The sequence below is a fragment of the Cheilinus undulatus genome, linkage group 22 (genome assembly GCF_018320785.1).
Source record: "Cheilinus undulatus linkage group 22, ASM1832078v1, whole genome shotgun sequence".
In the NCBI taxonomy this organism is placed as follows: domain Eukaryota; kingdom Metazoa; phylum Chordata; class Actinopteri; order Labriformes; family Labridae; genus Cheilinus; species Cheilinus undulatus.
In genome coordinates, this window is record NC_054886.1 from 32,053,792 (window position 1) to 32,079,964 (window position 26,173).

Here is a 26,173-nt window from a genome sequence, read left to right on the forward strand (position 1 = left end):
TTGTTTGGCTTCCAGTAGCAGAAACTTCCTGGTTTCAGTCTACATGTATGGGCATGCAAGTCAAAAGAACTGGTTTGTTTCCCAAAATCTGAAATGAGATTTATTCTAGAATAGAAGTGCTTTGCTTGTTTGGTTTGCAGTCGATCATAAATTTGAAAGAAAAAAAAAAACTTTCTTGACCCTAGGTGTTAGAACTTGTTGGCATCCTGGTAGTGGAAAGGGGAATCTCTTCAGATCCAAAGCTGTCAGAACTTACTGACTTTGGGAGATGAAATAGGACTGGATCTAGAGATTTTGGAAAGGTGCTCTAGAGGAGCAAGTCTAATTTCCAACATTAAACAGTCCCAATCCTCAACCAGAAACACTGGACTGCTTTGGTTGGGCAAGTTCCTGGGAAGGGGTCTTGATCTGGATCAGGGTAAACTGAGAAGCTGTTTGGTTTCCAGTGGATGAAACCTTACCGATTCTTCACCAGATAAATAGGAAGATTTCCAGTTAATAAATTAGTTTAATCCTTGACCAGAGGAACTTGATGTTTTTGGTTTCCATAAATAAAAAAGTTTAAATAAACCAACAAGTTTTTGGCATTGGGGGGAACTTTTTCTAGTCTTAAAAAACTTATTTGGGTTCCAGTCAGTTATAGAGTTGAAGAACACAAACAGCCTTTTGAGACAAGATGGGAAAACTTGTTTGGTTTCCAGTGAAGAAGTGGGATTCCAGAAGTTTCCAGTGGGAGGAAATGGACCGGGTCTAGACCCCAGAAGTTGCCATTGGTGAAAACAAATCGAGTGTTTGTTTAGTTTTCAGTTACTTTATTTCATATTTAATTTTTTACTATAAGGGTCCTCAAACAAAGCTGGACCACCTGTGTGAGAACGTTCTGGATTTCCATTACTCAAACTGTCCGCTACTGGTGTATCTCCGGTTATTTTTAAGGGTGGTGCGTTTCAGACAAGAGGTGAGGGAACTTGTTTGGTTTCCAGTATGGGGGATTCCTGCTCCAGCTCTGGTTCTGGCTCCAGCTCCTGCTCCAGTTCTGGTTCTGGCTCCGGCTCCAGTGCGTCTCCACTCGTCTGGTCTTCATTGCTGCTCACAGTGTTGGAGTCTACGGGAGCCTCGTCCTAAACATACAGACAGATGAGTATTAGTATAATCCGGATTAACATCAGAATTTTCAGATTAAAGACAGAAATCTGAGATTTAGGGCAGACTACTCTGAGATTAAGGCAAGAATTCTGAGATTAAAGTTTGAATTTTGAGTCAAAGACAGCATTTTACGAAAAAAGTCAGAATTCTGAGATTAAAGTTTGAAGTTTGAGATTACATTTTAAATTTTGAGATTAAAGCCAGAAATCTAATATTGAAGACAGAATTTTAAGATTCTAAGAAAAAATTCAGAATTCTGAGATTAAAGCAAGAAATCTGGGATTAAAGACAAAATACTCTGAGATTAACGCAAGAAATCTGGGATTAAAGACAAAATACTCTGAGATTAAAGCAAGAAATCTGGGATTAAAGACAAAATACTCTGAGATTCAAGTTTGAATTTTCAGATTTAATTTCGAATTTTCAGATTAAAGCCAAAAATCTGAGATTAAAGGCAGAATTCTACAATAAAAAATCAGAAATCTGAAATAGAAGACAGAAATCCAAGATTAAAGCAATAAATAGGACACTTAAACCAGAAATCTGAGATCAAAATCAGAATTCTGAGATTAAACCCAGAAATCAGGCATTAAACCCAGAAATCTGAGATTAAAACCAAATTACCCGGAGATTAAAGACAAAAATCTGAAATTAAAGCAAGAAATCTGTGATTCAAACCAGAAAACTGAGACTAAAGAGAGAATTCTGAGATTAAAGAGAAATCTGAGATTCATCTCAGAATTCTGAGATGAAAGTCAGAATATTATGATTCAAGTTAGTTTTCTGGCATTTGTATTCTGAGTTTAAAAGCTGATTTTTTCTCAGAACAAAGAAAAAAAGGATTTTATAAACACTTTTTTAAAATCAGAATTCTGGCTTTATCATCTGATTTCTGACTTCAGAACAACTTCGGCATATCTTTCCATTGTGATGTGTTTTGGGTCAGCTCAGTAAAATGAGGTGAAGCCCAAGGTTAATAAAATGTGATGTGTTCAATTTTGGTTTGAGCAAAAATAAAGAAGTTTGTGAGTGATTTTTTTTTCAGAATTATGAAATAACTGTATCAGCAAATCTCATTCATAGATGCAGCATAAACAGGATCGGGACATCCCTAGTTTCATCCTCTTATTCTGTCACAATCTAGACTTTGAACAGTCATTTCTGCTCCAGGTAATCATGAATGTCCAGGAAACATGAGGGATCAATCTCAGCTCTTTATTGTTAGAATGTAAATGTGTAGTATTTATGTGTGAACATGTTTGTGCTCTCTTACCGTCACCCAGGGGTGTGAGAGGACCTCCTCAGCAGTGAAACGTGTGTCTACGTTCACCTGCAGCATCTGACTGATCAGCATCTGAGGAGCAGGTCATGTGACTGTCAGCAGAACGCCTTTAAACTCAGACTCTACCGTATTTAGCTGCATAAAGATGTCTGGAGTAAACACTGAGATTCTATGCATTCATGTTTCTCTCTTTGCTTAGAAAGTGAACATTAAGTCTGATGAACAGTCAGGATGAGGAAGTTGTACCTTTGCTGGGAGGCTGATGGTATCCCAGTCTGGAGACGGAAACTCCAGTTTTCCTCTGAGGATCTGATCGAATAACTCCTCCTGAATGTTATTCTCACTGAGGGGAGGAAGAACAGAGATGGAGATGGAGTGAATGAGCCGAAACAGCAAAACAACTTCACATTTATCAATAAAAAACACAAAAATTCTGAAATTTTGGAGCTCTTTGTGCATACAGACCTTCTAAATGGGGGGAATCCACACAGCAGGATGTAGGTGATGACTCCTGCAGCCCAGATATCGACCTTCAGACCATAACTACACAAACAGATCGATCTGATGTTAGTGTCTGTTCAAATTCTCACTGAGAAACTGTGTTTAAGTGTTTTTTTTTCTCACCCAGTCTCAGCGATGATCTCCGGGGCGACGTACGTGGGCGTACCACACACCGTGTACAGCGGTCCCTCCACCACCGTCGCCAAACCAAAGTCTCCGAGCTTCAGAGACTTGGTGCCGTCTGGATATTCACACACCTGCAGAACAGAAATAAACAGCTTTTGCATTTTGAGATTCAACTGTTTGTATTAAAAACCTGCAAAAGTGTTATATAGCGTGTAGGGTTAGCTTTATGCTAGCATTTCACACAAGCCCTCATCAGCTGACAACCAGCTGGTCTGCTCTTGGCTAATCGCGCTCCTATTAAAGCTGCTCTAGCCTGGCTATGTCCTCCTGCTCACTCTATGAGCTGCTTTTTACAACCCTCCTCCACCCCAGCTCCTCCTTTACATTAGACTGTGTCTACATGAGACAGTCTCAGCATGTTTTCTGAGTTTATGGAGCTGTTCGTGTACCAGCAGGTTCTCTGGTTTGATGTCTCGGTGGACGATGTTCATCCGGTGCAGGTATTTGATGGCTCCAGCCAGGTTGAACACCATGGCGCTGGCGTCGTGCTCGCTGTACTTAGTAGACGATGTGATGGCGTCAAATAGGTCCCCACCCTGAAAGAGGAAGAACCAGTGAATAAAAGTTCTCTTTTAAAAAGATCAAAAAAGTCAGAAATGATAAAAACATTCAGACAAGAAGAACCTTGACGAGCTCCATGACGAGGAAGAGCTGACTCGGGGTTTCGTCCACCTCGATTAACTGGATGATACTGGGATGTCGAACCCTCCGTAGAACTGCTACTTCATTTTCTATTAAATGCTCCTGTAACACAAACATGTAGAAAATTACATCCTGGATAAGTAAAGAGTCTGAATGCTGTCAAAAAAGGACCTACCTTCCCACAGCAGCGAGCTTTGTCGATTATTTTCAGAGCGTACTCCTGTCCTGTGGACCTGAAGGTCAAAACAGAGAGAAAAATAATAAGAATAAAGAGAAGCCAAAAGTTTTAATAATTTCATTTATATGAAAGTAAAAACATGTTCTTCTATTGTTTATAGTGATCAACAAATCAGTTATTGCCTTAGGTATAAAATTTTACAAAAAAGGGTTAAGAAATTGCTCAACATTAATAAAAATTACCAGAATTTTTGCACAAGAGGTCATTTATTTGTACCTTTTCACTGATTTGATCTTTGAAACTTTGGAGAAAATTATCATCCCTATTCCTTTATTATATATTTTGAACAGGGCTGCAAAAAACACTTAAATGTTTCAACCTTTTTCATCTCAGAATGTCTGTAGTCGACCCCACCAAATTTCCTTGTTGCTGGATTTTGAGATTAAACTTTTTTTATTAAAAAAATGCAAAAACTGATGACCAGTTGCTTCGCTCTTTTGGCTGGGGCCCCACGGAGGTCAGCAAAATCATGGTCCATTGTGAAGTGAAGCTGTGATATCCATATTTTATATTTGACCTGAATAATAACCACTCTGATCAAAGAAAAAAATATCTTTATCTATTCATTTGTGAAGTATTACGCCTTAAAATGAAAAAAAAACTTTTGTTAAATACACATTTAAAATTGGTAAAAAAATGCTTAAATTTAATAATAATGGCAAAAAATTGTGAAAAAGGTGTTGAAATTGGATTTTTAAAGAACATAAATGGGTTAAAAGCGGCAAAAATTAGATAAAAGTGGCGAAAAATAACCAAAGGTGGATTCAATTGGCAAAAAATGGACAGAAAAAGTGGTAAAAGGGGATTAAAAAGTGGCTGAAATGGCTTTTAAATGCAGAAAATTGGTGGAAATGAGGTGAAATCAGATGAAAAATGTATAGAAACTGGCAAAAATGGGATAAATGTGGTTAAAATGGGCAAAAAGGGGTGTAAAAAGTGGTTAATAGTGGCAATTATGGGTCAACAGAGGCAAGAATCGGTTTAGAAGTGACAAAAACAGGCAGAACAAGTGGTGGAAAGGGTTAAAAATTGACACAAATGGGTTTTAAGTGGCATAAATGTGCTAAAATTGGGTGTTAAAAAGTAATGAAAAAGGGTTAATATTTGGTAAAATTGGTTTAAAGTTGCACCATTGTAAATTTAAAAACATTCTTAGTTTTTTTTTAAGGCATCTGGTTACCCTCTCTTAGTGTCTCACAACCCCCAAGGGGTCCTGACCCTAAGGTTGAGAACCACTGATATAAAGAACAGCAATAAGTGCAACCTAATAACTGCTGATAAAGACAAATATTTAGAACTGCTGCTCATGTGTGATCCTGACTGATTTATCACTACTATCTGTTTCTAGATGGTGCTTCCTGATCCTCCTTACCTCTCCACACACTCTTTAACCACAGCAAAGTTTCCGTCTCCGATCACTTTGCCGACCTGGTACTTCTCATTGATGATGGAGGAGGAAACGGAGCGATTACCGTTGACTGTGAGGAGGAAACAGAAATTTTTAGCCTTTGATTCGGTAGACATTTATTGACTGTCAGCTGATAGAATCCATTTACACATCTGTAAAACTAAGTTTTCACTGATAACTTCACAAAGAAACTTCCAGAATCAGGATTTAACCTAAAAACACAGATCTTCAAAGGCATAGTCTTTTCTATTTAAGAGTTTCTTCAATCTTTATTTAGTAAGTTTACTTTAAACAGTTGTGGCTTTTATACAGCGATGACTCAGAGCCAGAGCAGGCTTTTTACAGACTCCTCAGCCTTTCTGTTGTTTTTAAATATTAACACAAACTATTCCCTAAACATCTAAACCTTTCAGTAAACTCTGACCTGCTGTGCCATACAGATATTTTTACAAAGCTGCATGACTCAGATCTTTTACCATCCAGGGTTAGAGCTTCTGTAACTCGTCCTAAAGCTGGAACAGAAGCTTTAATATAAATTCAGCTTCGAAAGGTTTCTGTATAGACCCAAATTAACACTGATTTAACATAAAAATACAAGAATACAAACACAAACCTTCTACTGAGGCGTCGTCTGTCTGCTCGGCCTCTCCGTTCACGTCTGTGGAGGACGCTCGACGAGGAGAGATCTGAGGAGAAAGAATGGACAAATATTTAAAAGATAGAAGTGGTTTTTGATTCTGAAGGAGGTGAAAACCAGCATGTTTCACCAGCTGAGTCATGTAAAGAATGATCAATTTTACACATTTGATGAAGGAGTTACAGCTGTTTGGAACAGAAAGTAAAAATTCATGAAAACTGCTGTCTGAGACGAATAGTTTTCATTAATATCAGTTAAAAATCTCCATTCAGATGCTTGTTTTTTTATCTACAAGTCATATAAAGTTGGACAAAGACAACATGAGTTGCCCCCACTTGGTTTTAAATATAAATAACTTAGAAAAATACTAAAAAATGGGAAAAAGCAGCAAAATGTTAGCTGTGGTTTTCTGACAAACATGCTGTATTTCTGTCTTTCTGCCAAATATAGCTCATCATCAATCAATGAATCCCGGCTGTGACCTTGAGACTGCGCCGGGTCCCGGGGCTGGTGGGGGAGGGGCTTGACCTGGAAGACTTCCCTGCTGATCCCGAGGCTTCACTGGCTGCCAAAAGAGAAAGGAGCCATTTGATTGGTGAAAACAACCTCATAATCACCCTACATCATATTCTAGAGTGATTTAAAGCGGTAGTGTCCCACCTGGACCTGGAGACTTTGTCCTGGACGGGCCTCTGGGTGTCCTGGAGGAGGAGAAACCAGAGCCGCTAGGAGTCTTGGGAGTTGTAGTTTTTGAGGGAGCAGTGGAGCGGGATGCCTTAGCTCTGCACTCTGGAGGCAGAAAAATGGGGAGTAAGATAAAATACTTGACTTTATATAAAGGAAGTGGCTCTAGAGCCTGGTTTTAGAGTTTAGTTGTTAGGTTTTTAACATGGATTTTGTCTTTTATATTACACAATAAAAACACTTAATAACATATACAAATGCCAATGCTTTTTATTCTTTAAAGTAGTGCTAAAATGTGTTGCCTCACCGCTAACAAAAGCTGGAGTTTTGCTGCTGTGTGTGAGTACGAAGTCGTCCTGAGCATAGCGAAACTTTTCCGGCCCACACGCCATGAACACATCATCATCCCCGAAGAAATCCTGCAGACACGTCAGCTAAAAACACACAGAAATGAAACTACATGAAGCAAACTGGTGGTTGAAATGGCACGGATGTACATGTGAATGAAAGTGTGTCAGAGCAGATATTCAAATCACGTTAGCTGCTATCAGGGATTCAACAGGCACACGCTGAGCTGTCTCAGAGCTGTTCTAGGGATTAAAACCAAAATGTAGAAGAAAACGTCTCAGATTAAGACCGACAGAGAGAGAGAGAATAAAATGTAAGACAGGAGCAGGTGAAGGAGGGATCAGAAGAGGTCTGAGAGGACGGATTAATGTCAGAGAGAGAGAGATAGTCGAGTCAGCCTGAGGAAATGAAGACATTTACAGAGCTAGCTCGATGCTAACATTAAGTTAGCTTACAGGGTAGCCACAAACTGACCACTTTATTAAGCACAGTGCTGTGAAAAGCATAAACCTCCTTCCTGATTTCTTATTTTTTAGCATATTTGTCACCCTTAAATGTTTCAGATTATCAAGCTACCTCTTATATTAGACAAAGATAAAATTCAGTTTTTAAATGATGATTTCATTTATTAAGGGAAAAAGTCATCCAAATCTATCTGGCCCTGAGTGAAAGTCATCACCTAAACCATTGGTTCTCAACCTTGGGGTCGGGACCCCATTGGGGGTCGCAAAACCCTGAGAGGGGGTCCCCAGATTCCCTAAAAAAACTAGGAATATTTTTTAAATTACACTGTTGCCACTTTACACCAATTTTAACTTTTTTCATTCATTTTCCCATCAATTTTAAAACATTTTTGCCATTTAACACCTATAATTGTCAATTTTAAACTCTTTCCACCACTTTTTTCTCCCTGTTTTTGCTACTTTTAAACCAGTTCTTGCCACTATTATATTCTTGAACCATTATTGCCACTATTAACCCCTTTTAACCACTTTTTTTACACCCAATTTTTCCATTTTACCCACGTTTCACTATCTGATATGCCAATTTTTGCTAGTTTAACCAATTTCTGCAGATATCTGCCTATTTTTCTCTTTCTGAGTTCACACTTTTTTCCAGTTTGTATCAATTTTTCAATTCAAATTTTCACCAAATTTGACACATTTTTGCCAATTTATAGCCATTTCAACCACTTTGAACTTCCTTTTACCACTATTCATGCTATTTTTTCCACTTTAACCCATTTTTGCCATTTTATGTAATTGTTGCCACCTCTAACCCATTTCTGCTTCTTTTAAAATTTATTTCACCACTTTTCCACCTTTTTTGCCATTTTTAAGCCATTTCAGCCATTTTAAACCCATTTTAATTATTTTTTTTCCCAAAAAAGGATTCACATTTTAAGAAGGATCTTTACTACACAATGATTAAAAAGATATTTATTTCTTTGATAAGAGTGGTTATTTTATCGGGTTAGATATAAATTATGGTTATCATAACTTATCTTTCTAATGGATCATGATTTTGCTGACCTCTATGGGCCCCCAGTTTGGCTGGGCACCAGAAAGCTGAGTGACCTTGTCTGCAGATGACTATCTTGAAAGTGAATGGCCTTGTTGATCCACCTTCAAGTACAGTGGGGGTCCAAGGTCTGTGGCACCTTTATTTTGGGGGTCATGGGCTGAAAAGGTTGAGAACCCCTGGCCTAAACCTAATAACTGGTTGTTCCATCCTTGGTGGCAACAACTCTTAGTGTTTGTGGTAACTGGAAATGAGTCCTTCACACCTCTATGGAGGAATTTTGGCCACTCTTCTTTGCAGAAATGTTTTAATTCAGCCACATAAAAGAGTTTTTCAGCATGATTGGCCTGTTTAAAGTCATGCCAACACATCGTAATCAGGTTTAAGTCCAGTTTGACTAGACCACTCCAAAACCTTTATGCTGGTTTTTTAGTCCATTCAGAGGTGGACTTGCTGATGTGTTTGGGATCATTGACCTGCTCCATGACCCAAGTGTGCTTGAGTCTGAGGTCATGAGCTGATGGCCAGACATTCTCCTCCAGGGTTTTCTGCGAGAGAGCAGAACTCATGGTCTATCCAGATCCTGAAGCATCAAAAGTAACCCCAGAACATCATCCTACCACCACTATGTTTTACTGATGATAGGATGTTCTTTTGATGAAATGCTGTGTAAGTTTTACGGAACAGGAAGTTTTACTTTTGTCTGGTCAGTCCACAGAATATTTCCTCAAAAGTCTTGGGGATCATCAGGACGTTTTTGTTTTTCTTTGTGTTTTTTTTTTTGCCTTGGAACTCTCTTTCTTATTACTGAATCATGAACTCTGACCTTAACTGAGGCCAGTGAGGCCTGCAGGTCTTTAGATGTTCTGGGTTCTTTTGAGACCTTCTGGATGAAGTGTCAATGCACTCTTGGAATCATTTTGGTAGACAGGCTACTCCTGAGAAATTTCACCATTGTTACAAGTTTTCCCCATTTGTGGATAATGACTCTTACTATGGGTGGCTGGAGTCCCAATGCCTTAGAAATGCCTTTGTAACCCTTTAAAAGTCCATGACCTTGTTTCTGGCAGGTCAGTTAGCACATTTTCACACAAGTGCAGGGTAATTTTAGATAGTTTCTTTTTCCTTTAATCAATAAAATCACATCTAAAAGCTGAATTTTGTGTTTACTCTGGTTATTTCTGTCTAATTTTAACATTTGCTTCACAAAAAACAAGAAATCAGAAAGGGGGCAAACACTTTTTCACAGAACTCTACATCCACATTGTAAATAAAGCATTAACTAACAAATTTAAAGTTTCTGTTAGTACCTTACTTTTGGTATTATCATCCAGTTTAATATTTTCCAGAATCATAGATCAGTCTGGAACAGTTGTCTCTAATCAGTCTGATTTTGCCTCATTCCAGTTTCTAATGTCTGATTGACATGAATCCTGATCATCATTGGTATTATTTACATTTGGTACACTTGCTCATGGTATTGTCTGTCAGTATTAAGTCTAAAGTTTACCTTTGTTTTGTACAGGAACTAATGAGGGGAACAGTCATCTCAGTAACCATGAATAGTTGGCTAAGAAAATACAGAAACACAACCACAAGTGTTTCCACACATGGACCTGGCACTTCCTTCCATCTTTTACTCTGTTTTTCATCATTTCTTTTATTCATTATCTCTAATCTGCCCCCCCCCCAAATCCATCCCCACTACTGTCCTTGATTTTACCCTTCACTCCCCTTCTGTCTCTCACCCCACCCACCACCCGGTTTGCTTTCTACTAAACGCCTCCGGAAACACAGTCTGTGTCTGTGTGTGGCGAGGACGGGCTTCTCTCTGGATGGCTGGTTACTATGGTGACCACACTGTAGTATAACGGTGTATGTGTTTGTGTGGTGGGGTCTCCGTCCTGCTGCTTGAAGTGACTGCACAAACTGAAAGGAAGAGGGGTGGAAGCACACAGGGACTCTCCGGCCTCGTTTCATTCAGACCGAGTCTGAAAAGAGCAGAGTCGTCTGAGGGGGAGTAGAAATGTTCACGGGGAGAAAAACAAACCAACGCACTCAAAATTTTGTTTGAAACTGAATGTTGAAGATGAATATTTACATTACATTATTGCTGAGTGAAGCTGAAGAGGGATTCTATATTTGCACAAAGACTGACTGTCGGGTTTTACTTACTTTACTTTACTGACTACAGGGCCAAACTAAAATCTAATATATCGTCAAAATAATTATCATTTAACCAGAAGAAGTGTCTTCATGGATTCTACTGTCCCTATTTCCCATTGTTTCATATTTAGGTCAGTTTAAAGGTGTTCGTGTTTATACAGGGCTGTGAGGCTGTCATCAGTCTACAGGTCAGGATGTAAAGGAAACCTTCTAGGGACCAGGAGACATCACCGTCCCTCTGCCCCGCTCTCTATCTGTCTGTAACAGACGCTAATGTTAGCACCAGCATCTCTATGAGACGCTACAGAGGCTTATGAAAACATATTACAACAAAAGTCTGACAAATTTCTCATGAAGAACACATTTTCTGAATACACTAGTTAGAAATGTGTCACTTCTTACTGCAATTAGATTACAGAAAACGTGTCATTTCATGGTTGGTCCAGCAGAGGGCACTCTTACTTCATTGGCTATCATTCCACAATCCTACGGTGGCTGACGAGGGGAAACAAGGATGTTGAAAGCATAGTGGTCGGTTAATTTCACAAGGGTGAAGTTGTTTTGACTTTTTGAGGTGTGTTCTGTAAAATGGCATGTTAGGGCTACTCTGAAAAAGAAAAGAAAAAGAAAATCTGTGAATTAATTCAACATTTTTCAGTCAATAAAATCATAAATCTACAAGAAACCAAACTAAATTTGATTCAATTTGAAAATCTTTACATTCCTTCTTGTAGATATTAAATAAAATAAATTATATATTTAAAACACAACAAATGTATTTTTTATTGTGAATTCAAAATGGTTTTTTTTTTAATTAATTCATTAAACATGACTTTTTAAACTCCAAACATAAGATGGTTTTTCCCCGTAAATTTATGACTTGTTAACCATCTGAATTTCTTTTTGTATTTTTACTCCAAAATTTCAAGTTTACAACATTGTATCCTCAAACTATTTGAGGGTTTTTCCTCAAACATGTATGAATTTTCAAACTGTAAAAATCTGAGTTTTTTTTTCATAAATTCACCTTGAAATTTTGGAGAGTTTTTTTGTATCTTGAAAAATTTCACAATCTTTCTCATAGATTTGTGACTTTTAATTTTGGAAGTTTAGGGTTCTTTACCTGTATTAACAACAGTATATGGGAGGGGTTTTATATATCATAAATACAAAGTAGTTTTAAGCCTCCAAATGTTATGTTACATGAAAAGTTCTTGAAAATTTTGAATTTTTCTTCTAGTAAATTTACAGTGTTATATTCTCAAAAATTTTGAGTTTTTCTCCCCCAAATAAAGGCATTTATTTCTAAAGGTGAAATATTTCAGGGAATTTTTTTCCACATAAATTAACTAATTCAAAACCTAAAAAAAACGGGTTTTTCTAGTAAAAGTAAAATTTCTAACTCAAAATTTATGAATCTGTCTAAAAAAGTAACGAATCCTCTTTATTTTTTTATTTTCTAGAGAGGCCCTTATATACCATTATAATATTGGATATTTTCATTAGCTTTTAAATTTGCAGTAATTTGAATATGCTCCATGTTTATCTTAATGTAAGTCATGTTTTGCACAATGCATATCATTTGCTCTCATGGGCCACCATACAATCCACAACACATACACAATACTGGCTGTGCTATCAATTTAAAGTGGGGTTTTTACATCATACACAGCCAGAAAAATTGGTCAAGAAATTAGGTTAAACTCAGCAAAACTGTAACTTTAAAAATCCACATATGTTGAAATAAAATGAAAGTCCATGCTTTTATTTTGAAGCCCTGGCTCCAACACTCCCTGCAGTCTCTGCTTCTCTTCAGCTCTCCTCTGTCATTGTGTCACCGCCGCCACTCTTATCTCAAACCTCAAAGTGTGAGGGAGTGTTAAAAATAGCCCTGTTGGACTTTTTAACTCAATGTGAGCTCACAAAAGAGTTTCAGAGCGGATCAGAGAATAGTCAGAATCTGTTCAACTCGACGGAGAGGTGGGAAAAAAAAAAAATCCTTTCGCTGACTGTGGCGGTTTCACAGCTTTAAACAGACTCCACATTTAGCTCTGAGCAGCAAATATGAAGCTTCAAAGAGACTGAACTCACTGTCCCTGCACTTCATACTGTAAAATTACACCTAAAAGACATTATTTTACAGATAATCGACTCCCATTCCAGCAGTCATTTTCTAATGAAGAGCAGTAATTTGATCCCACTGGACCAGCGTCTTCATCACCTGTGTTTAACCATTTAGGAGCAGCATGAAGGAACAGGACTCTGAGTGAAATATACTCACGTTTTATATCTAAATACTTCACTTTCACTACTGTCTATCCTTTCTGTAATGTTAAGATTTTGTTGACTTAAATATCTGAGACAGGGAGCAAAAACAAAAAACACAGACAAGCATGCTCTCACCTGTTTCCCATCCAGCGTGTACAGCCTCTTCACTGCCCCAGAGTCCAGCTTGATGGCCTCAGTGATATCAGCGAGCACTTGATCGAACGAGTGCGCCGTCTTCTTGTTCAGCAGGATCCTCACTGCCTTACGAGGCTTTACACCGCTCCGGATCACCGTCACCAGCTTGGGTTTGATAAAGTCTTTGCTCTCGCGGCCCTCTCTACCTTCAAGACGATCCTTGGAGCCGGTGCTCGCCGACACCCCAGTGGACGCTGTGGAGGGACGGGAGGCAGTAGCGGTGCTGGCCCCTCCGCTGGCTCCAGGCTTCCAGCTCGGGATGGAGATCTTTGTGTAGTCGACTTTTTTGTACGACTCATTGGATGCACAAACATAGCACTCACCTGAGCAGAGAGAGAGGCTTGAGGTTACATTTTTTTAGGGTAAAAAAACATTAGAAAATAAACAATCTGACACCTTATAACTGATAGAAAACAAACAAATGCAATATTCAAACATATGAAGTAATCAAAAGTTAAAGTAAATCCCCCTCCTTTCCATTGTTTTTTGAGATGAACAAGGAACAAGAAAAGAGGGAGATGACCAGGAATCAGGAGTGTCTGATAAAAATCTACCATTTAGTAACTGGAAGAGACAAATGTAGGATAAAGTTATTTTGCTCGTATACAAAGCTCAATGAGTGTGGCTATGGTAGCTTGTCAAAGTTTGATGTCACCATGGGCACAGAATATGGCCCTTACTCATAAAACCAGGACCGTTCCCACCAGGTAGCCCAACTCTCACAATGGGTTTTAAACATCCTTCAATTTCCCCCATGCTTTCAGCCAGCCTTTGACAGCCATTAACTGGTCGCCTTAATGGCTCTGGGCACCCACTACAATATTCCAAAAATTCAGCCCCTGCACCATATTCAACCTAGCGTTTTGAAATTCAGAAGGCATTTTTATCATGCCAGGGCCTACAAAAAAGCCTCTTGAACCAATACTGCCAAATCAACAGGAAGCTTTCCATTTTGAATTTTTTGTTGATAAATTCAGTCAGAGTAACTCTTACCAGGGATTACTGGAGGATAAACTCCTCCAAGGAGATTTATTAAATCAACAAGAAATTATGTGCACTGCTAGACAGGAACATTAAAATTCAGCTTCTCTACAAAACTCAAAGGGTATGGCTGTGGTGGCTCATAAAACCGAACTCTGATAATAAGAGATTCCAATAAGGTTGAGAAAATCCTCCAAATGAGTTTAAAAATGGAGATGTATTATTCACCATGACACAGGAAGTAGTTCTTTCAGGGGGCTTGAAACAACTGTACTGACATTAATTTTGGTTGACATAAGAACAGCAGAGAAATTTAAATTTCACACGGTTTTTGCCAGTATGCATGGTGAAATGGCCCAGAGGTGCCACCTACAGTGTTTAAAAAGTTTAGTGCCCAGAGCACGTTCAGCCTAGGATTAGGAAACTTTTGGAAACTTTTTGCCAAAGAAACAGGAAGTCCTTGATTTTGAATTTCTGGTGAACAAGAGATGATTTTCTGGCCCTATATCGATTAGCTTGAGTACAAAACTCAACGGGTGCAGCCGTGGCGGCCTCCAAAACATTGATCCCTTACAGTGGTAGAGAAAGTGGATTTCACTTAAACATGGTTAAGGAAATCGTCCTCCAAATGGTTGTTTTTTTTAGAGGAGGATTTTGTATAAACACACAGGTCTTGAAATAAAGCCGTTGACATGGCAATGCATTGTTCACCATGACACAGGAAGTAGTTCTTTCAGGTGCTTGACACACCTGTAATGATATGAAAAGGCCCAGTGGCACCCCCTAGAGTGTTTAAAAAGTTCAGTGCCCAGAGTACATTCAGCCTAGGATTATGAACTTTTGGAAACTTTTCACCAAAGAAACAGGAAGTCCATCAATTTGAATTTCTGGTAAACAAGGGTTGTTAAATTGGACATTTTCTGGCCCTATATCATTTAGCTTTTGTACAAAACTCAAAGGGTGCAGCTGTGGTGGCCTCTAAAACTCTGATCCCCCACAATGGTAGAGAAGTTTCACTCAAATATGGTTGAGGAAATCATTTTCCAAATAAGTTTTTGTAGGATGATTTTGTATAAGCACAGGTCTTGAAATAAGGCTGTTAACCTGGCAATGCATTGTTCACCATGACACAGGAAGTAGTTCTTTCAGGTGCTTGACACACCTGTACTGACATCAATTTTGGTGGACACAAGAACAGTGGGAAAATGAAAAGGTCCACATGGGTTTTGCCAGTAGGAATGGTGAAATGGCCCAGTGGTGGCCCCCAGAGTGTTTAAAAAAATTCAGCATCTACAGCATGTTCAGCCTAGGATTATGAAATGTGAAAGGTTTATGTGCAACACAAGGATCTACAAAAAAACTCTTGGGACATTTTTTGCCAAAGAAACAGGAAGTCCATCATTTTGAATTGCTGGTAAACAAGATTTGTCAAAACTGAACATTTCCAAGCCTCATTTCAGGATTAACTTCTCCTACAAACAGAATCCAATTCGTGCAAAATTTTGCTTAGATCTAGGGTAGACCTTGTAAAAAAACATTCATCAATCTCTTAGACCAAACTCAACACGTGTGGATTTGTTGTCTCACCATGTAACAGGAAGTTACAGTTATTCAAACATACAAGGTGAAACTGCCTCAAACAAGACATCAATTGACTACAGACTCTTGTATCTCTTTTTCATGACTGGAGATAACTTCTGCCATTCACTATTTGCTTATCTTGCACTATTGGTAATTTGACCTCTCAATGCCAGCGCTGTCATTTTTTGTCAGCTCTTGAAATAAGATGTAGGTTTTGGCAATCACCCATGCAAAACGCTTTGTCATATTTTGTATACACTTTCAGAGCTGTTTGAGGATGGCAGTTAGCAGAGGTTGTTTTCATTCATTAGCCTGTTTAGTGTCATTAGACACATGAGGCAGTGTTGTAGCAAACACTGGGTTGATCCAGAGGTCATGTGCCGTTTGTTTTATTTTTTTAATGATTACTCAGTTTGTCGCTGCATGAATGTTATTGCAGTCAAGTTTTTCTTTGGTTTACAGATCTATCAGTAAAGTTTATTAAATGTGGTGGTTGTTGTCAGATGTATGGTTAAAGAGATAAAAACAGCTCTATTGTCGTGTGGGAGAGTTCAGTCAGAGGTTGTTAAAGAGATGCTGTAGTCAATAACAGGAGTAATCCAACCCTTGTGTGTATGTGTTATGTGGATGAAGTGGAGGTGACAGCAGATGTCAGGTTCACTCTCTCTCAGCTGGAGACGTGAGAAGGAAACTGAAAAACAGATCAGCTTCTTCAGCAGCTCAAACAAAGAGCAGCTTTGTTACTGCACTGTTACTGCTGCTATCAAATAAACATAGAGAATAGATATAGCTAAAGTGAGAAAAAAGTCAGAATTTCTTAACTGTGCAAAACAGAGTGGCCAGAATCCATATCTGTCGTCAGGCATATCCATTTTGCAAAACTCCAGTCCACATTTGTGCCAAACCCAAAACAGCAATCAGCATCATTTGAGGAGAACTAGCTGGTAGCTATTTGCAGGGTTAAGTTGTACTGGCAGCCAATAGCAATGGCTGCCTCCGGTGTAGTGATTAGCTTGGATGTAGCTATTGCATGGTGGTACATTTCTTTTTTAAATAAAGAGCAAAGAACCATACTGAACGCTTTTCATGACGTAAAAGGCGTTTTCACTCTTGCCATCCTGCTTTGGCTGCTACCAATGTAGCGATTAGCTCCGATGTAGCTGCTGAAAAGTGGCAGTTATGCACCTGTCCATAGCTGACATTTTTAGCACTGGCAGCAGCCCCTACAACCTAATTTTCAGAGTGTTCCTCATCAGTGTTTCTTACTGCTATGTTACAAAATGCAAATCCTGCTTTTCGACAAGAAAAAAGTCGTAATATTACGAGAATAAAATATAATGAGAAAGAAAGTCTGCCGGGGCGCCGCCTCCTTTAAAATGAGCAATGTTGAGCATCTTGTGAAGCTATACTTTAGTATCGTTTTCACAAATAAGGAAATACTTCATCTTTTGGCACATCAGCATCAAATTATTATCAGAATCAGGACAATACTCCTCGTAGATCCACAGCGCCGCAGCAAACTGTCTTTCTTGTTATATTTTATTCTTATAAATTACAACTTTTTTCTCATAATATTACGACTTTTTTTCTCGTAATATTATAACTTTATTCTCGTAATATTACAACTTTTTTCCTCATAATATTACAACTTTTTTCTTGTAATATTATGAGTTTTTTTCTCTTAATATTACAATTTTATTCTCGTAATGTCAAACAAAAATTCATTCTTTTTTTTTTTTTTTTGCTTCGTGTGGCCTTAATACTCCGTCATACAAATGTGACAACTTCCATTAATTAAAAAAAAATCCTGCCCTTTCCCATGATTTTTAACTATTGTTTAACAATACTGAAGTTTTGCCGTGTTCCATTTACCTCGCAGGTCGGATGACAGAACTGGGAATGGCGCCACACCTGAGTTAAAAGCATTCCATTTGCTACAAGCTCGTACCTGGGGTAATGGGGGTTGCCCCAACTTACGAATCGGAATTATGAGTTCAAGGTGCATTTCCCAATTAAGAGGAAAAACGGAAGGCGCAATTAACCTCAAAATTCTGACTTTTCTCTGAATTCTGAACAGTGTAAAATCACTTTAATGCTCGTACACCTAACCGCTAAATCAAATAAGAGATTTTTTTACAGGGCACTGAGGTCTACTGAAGACCTGAAGACACTATTTCCCTACCTAATAATTCTGTGTTTTGAGCATACCTTTGAAAACAAAACACTTAAAGGGTAAGGCTTGCAGCATTGCACATTCAAGTCACAATTTTTCAAACTCCAGTCACTTATTGGGCAAACTCTGATCTGTTCTGATGGTCAAACACGCGATAAAATGCTTTAAAATACAGCCAGTGTGAGGCACACAATGAAAGTTATGAATAAAAACATCAATATTAGCAACAAGCTAAACTGTTATTTTAAAAATCAGTATATAGTCTAATTTTTGCAGTTGATGCATCATAATAAGCATGGACTGTGTTGGAGTGGAAGCATGTATAAAAGAGAAAGAGTGCATGGTTTATTAATGCAATTATATCTGTCATATAGGGCAATTTATATAACTGAGGATATAAGAAAATGGCATAAAATAAAGAAGAAAATGCTCACTTTGCAAAGCAACCACCTTCAGTTGGTTAAAGCATGGATTAATCAAAGTTATCACCCAGTGAAACATCATTTCAATTAAAAATTTAAGACTTCAGAGCTGTTAAATCCTTTCATTGTCTCATAAAGTGAGATTTTCTCCAACAGTTTTTATCTGGTTACATCTTTAACACAACAGTGATGATTATTTATTAATGGAGGATTATTAGTAAGTGTTATTAAAATCATAAATCAGATTAAATCTCTCAGGCCGGTCACAGCCAATCACACGTACAGGAGCTCACAGTCACTCTCCTGTTTTACCTTATATGGTGAAAAATGGTTTCCTGTCTCTCTCCCTCTTTATCTCCTGTACACACACCTTTCTCCCTCTGAAACACACCTTTCTGTCTCTCCTCCCCTTACATGTTCACTCTGAGGGCTATCGACCTTATCCCTCCACGTGCTGACTTTCACTTTGCTATTCAAAGCAGCTGCATGCCACTGATCAGGGTTTTTATTCAAATACCACACTCAGAAAACCAGGATGTTTAATTCTAAAGTTTCTGGTGCTGAGAGGAAGCCGAACAGACATTTTTAGGTTCAGCTTCCATCATTTTTCTACCTTGAATGCAAAAAGGTACCCTGGGTTCTCGTTTAAGGGCCGAAATGCTCTGCTCATTTCGTCCATTCCATAAAGTGCTGCAGAGTGGTGCATCTGTCTTGGAGAACGTCTCCGGCTGAACAGTTTCCTGTCTCTAACGCTCATTAGGAGACATTACAACCAGTCATACACGTCAATATTGATGATAAGTGATGTAACTCAGCCGCTGGTCTGTTTCTGTTAAAGTGACTTCAGAAAGATATAGAGCAGACACAGGGACCTCTCAGTGGTAGTCATGATACCAGAATTTTAAACTTTCATAAGATACAAGAGAAATATCTATATTTATCTAATCCTATTTAATCCACAGCTACGAAGATAAAACTCTCAAGCATCCAGTTTTGTTTAAGTTCTTATTTTCAGTTATTAAAACTTCTACACATGCTCTACTTTAGAGTTAGGGTATCATTTGGACTGTTTCCATTATTGATGCCTACAACAATATTATCAAAACAGAACCAGTGAAGCATAAACGGTGCCTGAATCAATAGGAGACAAAGAGAAAAAACATACAAAAAGAAAAACAGGAAGATGAAGGCCAATGATATTTAAAAAACACTTTAATGCATTTTTATTACAAAGGGATTTGAGCTTCAAATAAAGCAATATATTGACTTTTATGACTAATAACAAATGCACATTAAAAAAGCTAACACAACTACAATGTCAATTTTCAACTAAATACTCTACACTATTATCTAAAATAAATCTTCTAATTTTTATTTTTTCATATATTACTACTTTAGTTGTGAGTCCCACTGAAACTTCACTAAACTTTTATTTTTATTCCTTTAAAATCTATTTATTGATTTACTCCATTTATTTACAATACTATATTATTTATTTGTTATCTATCTTTTAAGAAATAAATCTTATTTCACTAATTTTTTATTTTATTTAAAATGATGCACTATTAGTAGGGATGCACGATATTGGATTTTTGCCGACATCCGATATGCTGATATTTATAAATTCATTTTAGCTGATACCAATATCAATACCAATACCAATATTTGAGTATGTTTTACGTAACTAAAAATTCAGTCCTTTGAATGCAATGTTAGGTTTAATAATGAAAAAAGACACAACCTTTTTTCTTAAAACACACTTTAAAGTTCAAAGAATGAGAATGAATAAAGAAAAAGATTTCAACTTACGTAAATCTGTTGGTTCAGTCTAAAACTCAACTAATTTATTAGTATATATGGACAGATTTTACAGTTTATATATGCTGATATACATGTCCAAAATATCGGATGTAAATATTGGCAAGAATTTTGATATCTGCCAATACCGATAATTGGCACAACCTTTTTTGCTAATATCTGCCGATACCGATATCTGGCCAATAATATCGTGCATCCCTAATTCTTAGTTATTGACTACTTTTTAAACTCACTATTTTTTTATCACATTACATAATCTATTTATTCAAAATTGTGTTTTACATTTTATTTTTAATATTTATACATTTTTATTACTTTTTTGTATTAATGAACCTTCTTTATTTCTTTAATTTATTTAAAATACTGTTTCACTATGTATTCACTATTTATATATTTTTAATTACAATTTATTTATTTACTTGACTTCATTTATTTCTTTTTGAAATACAATTTTACTTTCTTATATCTATTTACTCACTTTATTTAATTTTTAAAATACTGTTTACTTGTTACTTTTCATTTTACTTTATCAATTTATCTGAAATCCTGTTACTAATTTTTTAACTATTGATTTTTTAATTACTCTTTTTAGTTGACTTATTTTATTCATTTAAAATAGTATTTTCAATTTATTCATTTTTTAAATGACTTTCAATTTTTTCACTTACTTAATTTTTATTTATACATACATTTTTTTTGTTTTAAATGTACATTTGAATTATGAAGTTAAAAATTTGAATACTGCATGATGACCTGTTTATGTTACCCCATCTGTCAGGGCCAGGCCACGCCTACCAAACAGTTTTGATTCACCCCTGGTTGTTAAAATACCAGTAACACTCGTGTATGTGACTCTGGCAGCTACAGGACGGCAAGGTCTTTGATGGTATAAAAGAGGAAAAAATACATGACAGGGACTTAACTTTCAAAGTATTAAGTCAAACAGTTTTAGCCAGCAGTAATTAAGACAGTAGTCGGCCATTTGGCTGACAACTGGCAATTGTGAAAAGCCCTCACATAGCCTCTGCTTTAAATAATACATTCTCTGTTACTTCTAAGATTAATAGTATCTCCTGTATAAGCACTGAAGCTTTAAATACTAGAACTGCCTTGCAGTAACACACCTCCACAATGTGCTGGACAGTGAAAGTACAGGTGCTGGGGTGATCTGTAGAAATTATAAGCAACGTGAAGCCCAGATGTCTTAACTTTTGACCTCAAAAATCGAATCAATTCATCCTCGAGACAGAAAGGGCATTTGTGCAAAGCTTGAAGAAATCCCCCTAAAGCTTTCTTGAGATTTTAGGTTCAAGAACTGATATCATAGAAATACATCCTTCTCATAAGACAGATGTGAAGTGTGTGGCTGAATGTATTCAGAACCAAAACGTTGCCAACGTATCCATCCAATGTAGGCAATGTTTAAGAGTCAGCTTTTAATTTTGTCATGTTTGTTGCTCTGCTATCAAAATGAGTAGAAAATGTAAGTCTTTGAAACAAGTATGCCATTACAGTTTAAAATGCTGGTACCATGAAACCCTACGTGTAAAAGTCTTTCCCTATCAAATATTTAAGGGTGAACTGAGACTTAAAATTTCATGGTTTGACTCTCCAAACTTTCAGACATTTGCATGAAATGGATTCTTCCCTTTTTACAGTTTTTGAAGTCGTGTTTGAGCCTGTATGAAAAATACTTTCATCTCACACTTTTTCTGTTAGTCAGGAAATCCTCACTTAAAATTCAAACCTACTGGGATCAAACAAATGGGGAAACAGCTGAGCCAGTTGGACCCTGGGTGAAGAGTTTCGTAGATCTTGAACGTCTCCGTATTGACTGAGGATTCTCCATCTGACTAAATAATTCAAGTGTGTTTGCATGACAAAGAGCTGACAGGAAGACGACAGTGAGTCAGTTTAAGGAGGGCGTTTAATCGATCGGCAGATGGAGAGATTGACAAGTAGAAGTAGTTGACTGTTGTGTAATGTTATACTTCAACAGAAGTCTGTTTACTCCTGTGGGAGACATTTTTGGCAGAGGAACAGCAAAGAAGTGTGGCAGAAAAACTCAATCCCTTGTTTTCTTGGCTTCTTAAAATCCAAATTAACCATCCCACTTCAGGAAAATTGAACGGTCACAGCTTTAAATATACAAAACTAACCAAACTAGTAAGAAGACGGTGCTTTCTGGCCATCAGACAAGACACCAAACACTGCACATCAATACAAGCACACCATCCCCACTGTGAAACACACTGGTGGCAGCATCAGGCTGTGGGGATGCTTTTCGGCAGAAGGCCCTGTAAGGCTTGTAAACGTTGAGGGTAAAATGAAAGCGGCAAAAAATATCAAAATTAAGTCTAATAATTTGGGAGGATACCGCTTGCATGACTTAGTCCTACAATAAAAAATTCAGTACAAGTATTTTTTGCTTTTTTCATTTCTACAACATCCAAAATGTAAAAGGGACAGTTTGTTGTGTAAACGCTATGAACCTGTAGGTTTTAAGAATGTATTTATTTAAAAAGTTGTAGTAATCTGGAGGCAAATGAGCTGATTTTTATTGAAATTGTTGATGGTGATGTGATTGTGGGTTGGTGTTAAACGTGGTAGAGAAAAGGTAAAGTTCTGAGTCTTACCTTCCATCAGCTCATCCATACTCGTGATCTTCTTGCTGCCATCTATAGTGTAGATCATACGCACACCTTGCGGCAGGTGCAGGTTATCCGCCAACGAGCGCGTCAGCTCCATCAACAATGCATCAAACGAGCGAAACCGATCACTGGAAACAGCATACACCAGACCCTTGAAGTACCGGTCACCGTTGCGATAGAACCGCACCTTTTTGGCCCTTTTCTCTGAGGTGAGCGCCTGCAGGGTCCGGGTCCGGTAGTAGCTGCAGTTGGCACTGTGGGCAGGGCTAGGGACCAGGCTGCTCCCCCTGGAGCTTGGCCCAGATCCCCCGCCACCTGCACTGCTTGTAGAGTCATCTCTCTTGGTGCGGGGGGAGCGTCCCCGGCGAACCTTGTCGCGTTCGTCGAAGTGTTCCAGCTCGAGGGTCTTACTCAAAGACATGGCGAAGACCTTTCCAGAAGCATCCAATAAAGTCCTTGCTACATTAGATTCATCCTCCAGAAGCTGAAAGCACTGACGTCAGTCTTGGTTACCTGATTTCTTGCTTGCTCCTTGGCTCTAGTTTTGAGAAAATGCTTTGGAGTTTCAATGTATTGAATTTTACCTAACCTAGCAGGCTTCCCTAGAACCCAGGATATTTTTTTAATACCCAAAGGACAACAGAAAGAGTAGTGCTTCTATGGACAAAGTATGCTGCAAGTAGTCCTCAAAAACAGGTCTTAAAGATCCTTAAATTCATCCATTAAGCCCTTTGGCGTTGTACCAATAGACTTGTCCAGCTAGCTAAAAATGATGTGTACAGAGATGGGCAGGTCCAAAAACGGCGGTACGGAAGGTAAGGGGATCTTTTCATAAGTCCATCCAATGCTTGCATTCTATGTAGACATCAATGGAGGTGGTACCACAACCAGAATCAGTCCTTTCTGGGCAATAAAACCCCTAAAATCCAGGATTTTCATTGATTCATTCATCAGTGATAGACGGAATAAAGGGTCGGTGGTTTGTCAAAGGCCACGTTGATGCTTTGATTGCTATAGAAGTACACTATCCATGTTGGAGGTCAAAACTTCAGATCTTAGGATAATCTTCAGGCACCTCCTTCTCAAGAGGTTTTCCACAAACTAATATCAAGCTCCAAACAGGAATGTTAAGGCAACAAAATCCACCATTATCCGAGCAAACATCCTCTTTCTTCCCAGTGACCTTCCTTTGATCAGGCTTCAAACCACGCACATTTTTACAAATCTGTAGAGTCTTGAGCTTCTGCTCTGTCACAATCGTTCTGGTAAGCCCGGTTCAGGTTTGCTGACCTTGCCCCACTCTGCCTTCCAGAGTCCTCAGCAGCCGTCCATCCCTGAGAAGAAGAAATGACAATCACATGGTTTAGAGATCCCATCCTTAGACATGCAACAACCTGCAAATTCAGCCTCCACATGTCTCTACTGGTGCAGAAAAAAAAGATCACGATTAACACTGAATTCACACATTTTTGATTACGAAACACAGGGTTGCATTTAAAGGTGAGTTCTGAGCACAATTGCTTTGGAAATCTATAATATCTGAGCTCCCCACTGCATCTGCATGCACAAAATGACTGTAGTACTTATCATTTATAATGCAAAAGAGATTTTAAGTTAAATACACTCACCTTTTTTAAGAAAGGAATTCCCTCTAAGGCCAGAATTTGCATTGATATCCACTTAACTAAGAATTATAGGAAGCCAGGACAAAACGTGAGCTTTTAAGTGAAAGATTAAGCAACCTAAGAGCTGTTTGTTCCCCTCTTTTAAGATAAATAAATTGACTTTATCCATCTATCCGCCCAGACACTGCTAAGCTGTGCCGTCAGCGCCATTCAAACACACATACACAGAGAGGGAGGCACCTACCAATAATGCCGTGAAACCGGTTTGTTGCTATGGAGGCTTTCTCCTCTTCCCCTCCGGTGCCGTGTTCCGGTTCGTTCCGGTGGATCCAGGCGGATTTACTGCAGCTACGGTCGCGCACACCCGGTCCACGCCGAGCCGCCGACCTGGGATTCAGGGATGCAGCGGCGGCAGGTTGAAGTGGAGGAGGACCGGGATGCACCGATGCAGACGGTGGATAGCAGCATGGCCGCTGCAGCAGGGAGAGACCCGGCTAAACACCCCCGCCCATCCCCTCTCCTCCGCGGCTGTACGTGATGACAACGTCCCTCCCTCCTTCTCTCCCTCTCTCCCTCTCTACAGCCACAGTAAACCTCGCTCTACCACCCGTCGCTCTCTCCGTCTTTTGTCTGTCTGTGAAATTCAAATGAAGTTAGTTTTATTGTCTTGACTGTTGCAGCAAGCATAAATATTCAAACCGCTGACGGTGCAGCAGTACAAACATGGAACCAAAACACGAAAATGAGGATTAAAAAAAAAAAAACATCTGAAATATTACCAAAATATTACACTTAACCTGAATTACATCAAATTAAACCCTTAAATGCATTAAACTCACGTAGCTGTTAACATGACCGTTAAGCCTAGCTTACTCTAACTTAGCATAAAGGCTAATAATTAGATATAGTCAAGAGTTAAACCTGTCACACATGTCCCATTAAACTCTAGCATATCAACATTTTATTCCTGTAAATAACAAAAAAAACTTGAAAAGGTTCATTCGTTACGTTTGTTTTTCCTCGCTAACATTTCAATAAAGAAGTAGCTTGCGTATTGCCAGAACTAGCCTGACACATAGCCTAACTCCCTTCAAAAATACAGCATTATGATAATTTTCCATTTTAATTAGGACTAATGAGATCAATTACATTGATTGTAATTATTAAAAGTCCACATTAGTGCACTTATTATCTTTAATCATGATTGATCACATCATTTATTGGCCCTTTTGGTACAGCGTTGAATTAGCCTGTCACATTAGCCACATTAAACATTAGCATTTGATATCAGCGCTTTCAGTTCAGGTAATTAAACAAAAATAATTATTTAAGAGGTTCATTTTGTTACTTGAATGTAAGGCAAACAGCCATTTTCCTCGCAGACATTTAAAGAAAAGCAAACAGTCAGTTAGTGGACTCAGCTGACCACATAGCCTAGCTCTCTTCAAGAAAAACAGAAGTTTTGACTGTTTTCTTTTAGTTATAATGCATGGTTGTTCAAATGTACAGTGTTACACCATTTGAGAACAACTGAATTACACAAATACATATTCATATTTTTTTAGCGTACATTTCTGCCATATCAGCCTTATTCACAGTTATCAAAGCAATCTGCAGTTGTAAACTTCGTGTACCTGCTATTAGCGATTTTTACACCAAATTACTAAAAAAATGTGCATATGAAACGAGGCACAGTAAGA

General features: G+C 38.1%; 1 protein-coding gene across 1 annotated transcript; it reads right to left on the bottom strand.

The window, feature by feature from the left end:
• LOC121504892 (serine/threonine-protein kinase DCLK2-like) lies at positions 1-24,902 on the bottom strand. Its single transcript, XM_041779985.1, has 16 exons — positions 24,718-24,902; positions 22,834-24,182; positions 13,163-13,545; positions 7,032-7,158; positions 6,701-6,829; positions 6,523-6,605; positions 6,017-6,089; positions 5,368-5,473; positions 3,933-3,990; positions 3,740-3,859; positions 3,505-3,651; positions 3,053-3,186; positions 2,894-2,971; positions 2,675-2,771; positions 2,420-2,500; positions 1-1,121 (listed from the first exon to the last, which is right to left on the bottom strand). Exons 2-16 carry the CDS (start codon positions 23,267-23,269, stop codon positions 948-950), a joined length of 2,226 nt encoding a protein of 741 aa, XP_041635919.1. The 5' UTR covers positions 23,270-24,182; positions 24,718-24,902; the 3' UTR covers positions 1-947.
• Positions 24,903-26,173: the final 1,271 nt, after the last annotated feature.

What these genes read in the sequence shown, in the direction of transcription:
- LOC121504892 (XM_041779985.1), bottom strand. Translation starts at nt 23,269, where the DNA reads ATGTCTTTGAGTAAGACCCTCGAGCTGGAACACTTCGACGAACGCGAC. An exon ending in AGACGACGCCTCAGTAGAAG is followed by an intron (nt 5,474 to 6,016) that starts GTTTGTGTTTGT and finishes TCCTCCTCACAG; the next exon opens with TCAACGGTAATCGCTCCGTT. An exon ending in AAGCTCGCTGCTGTGGGAAG is followed by an intron (nt 3,860 to 3,932) that starts GTAGGTCCTTTT and finishes TTTGTGTTACAG; the next exon opens with GAGCATTTAATAGAAAATGA.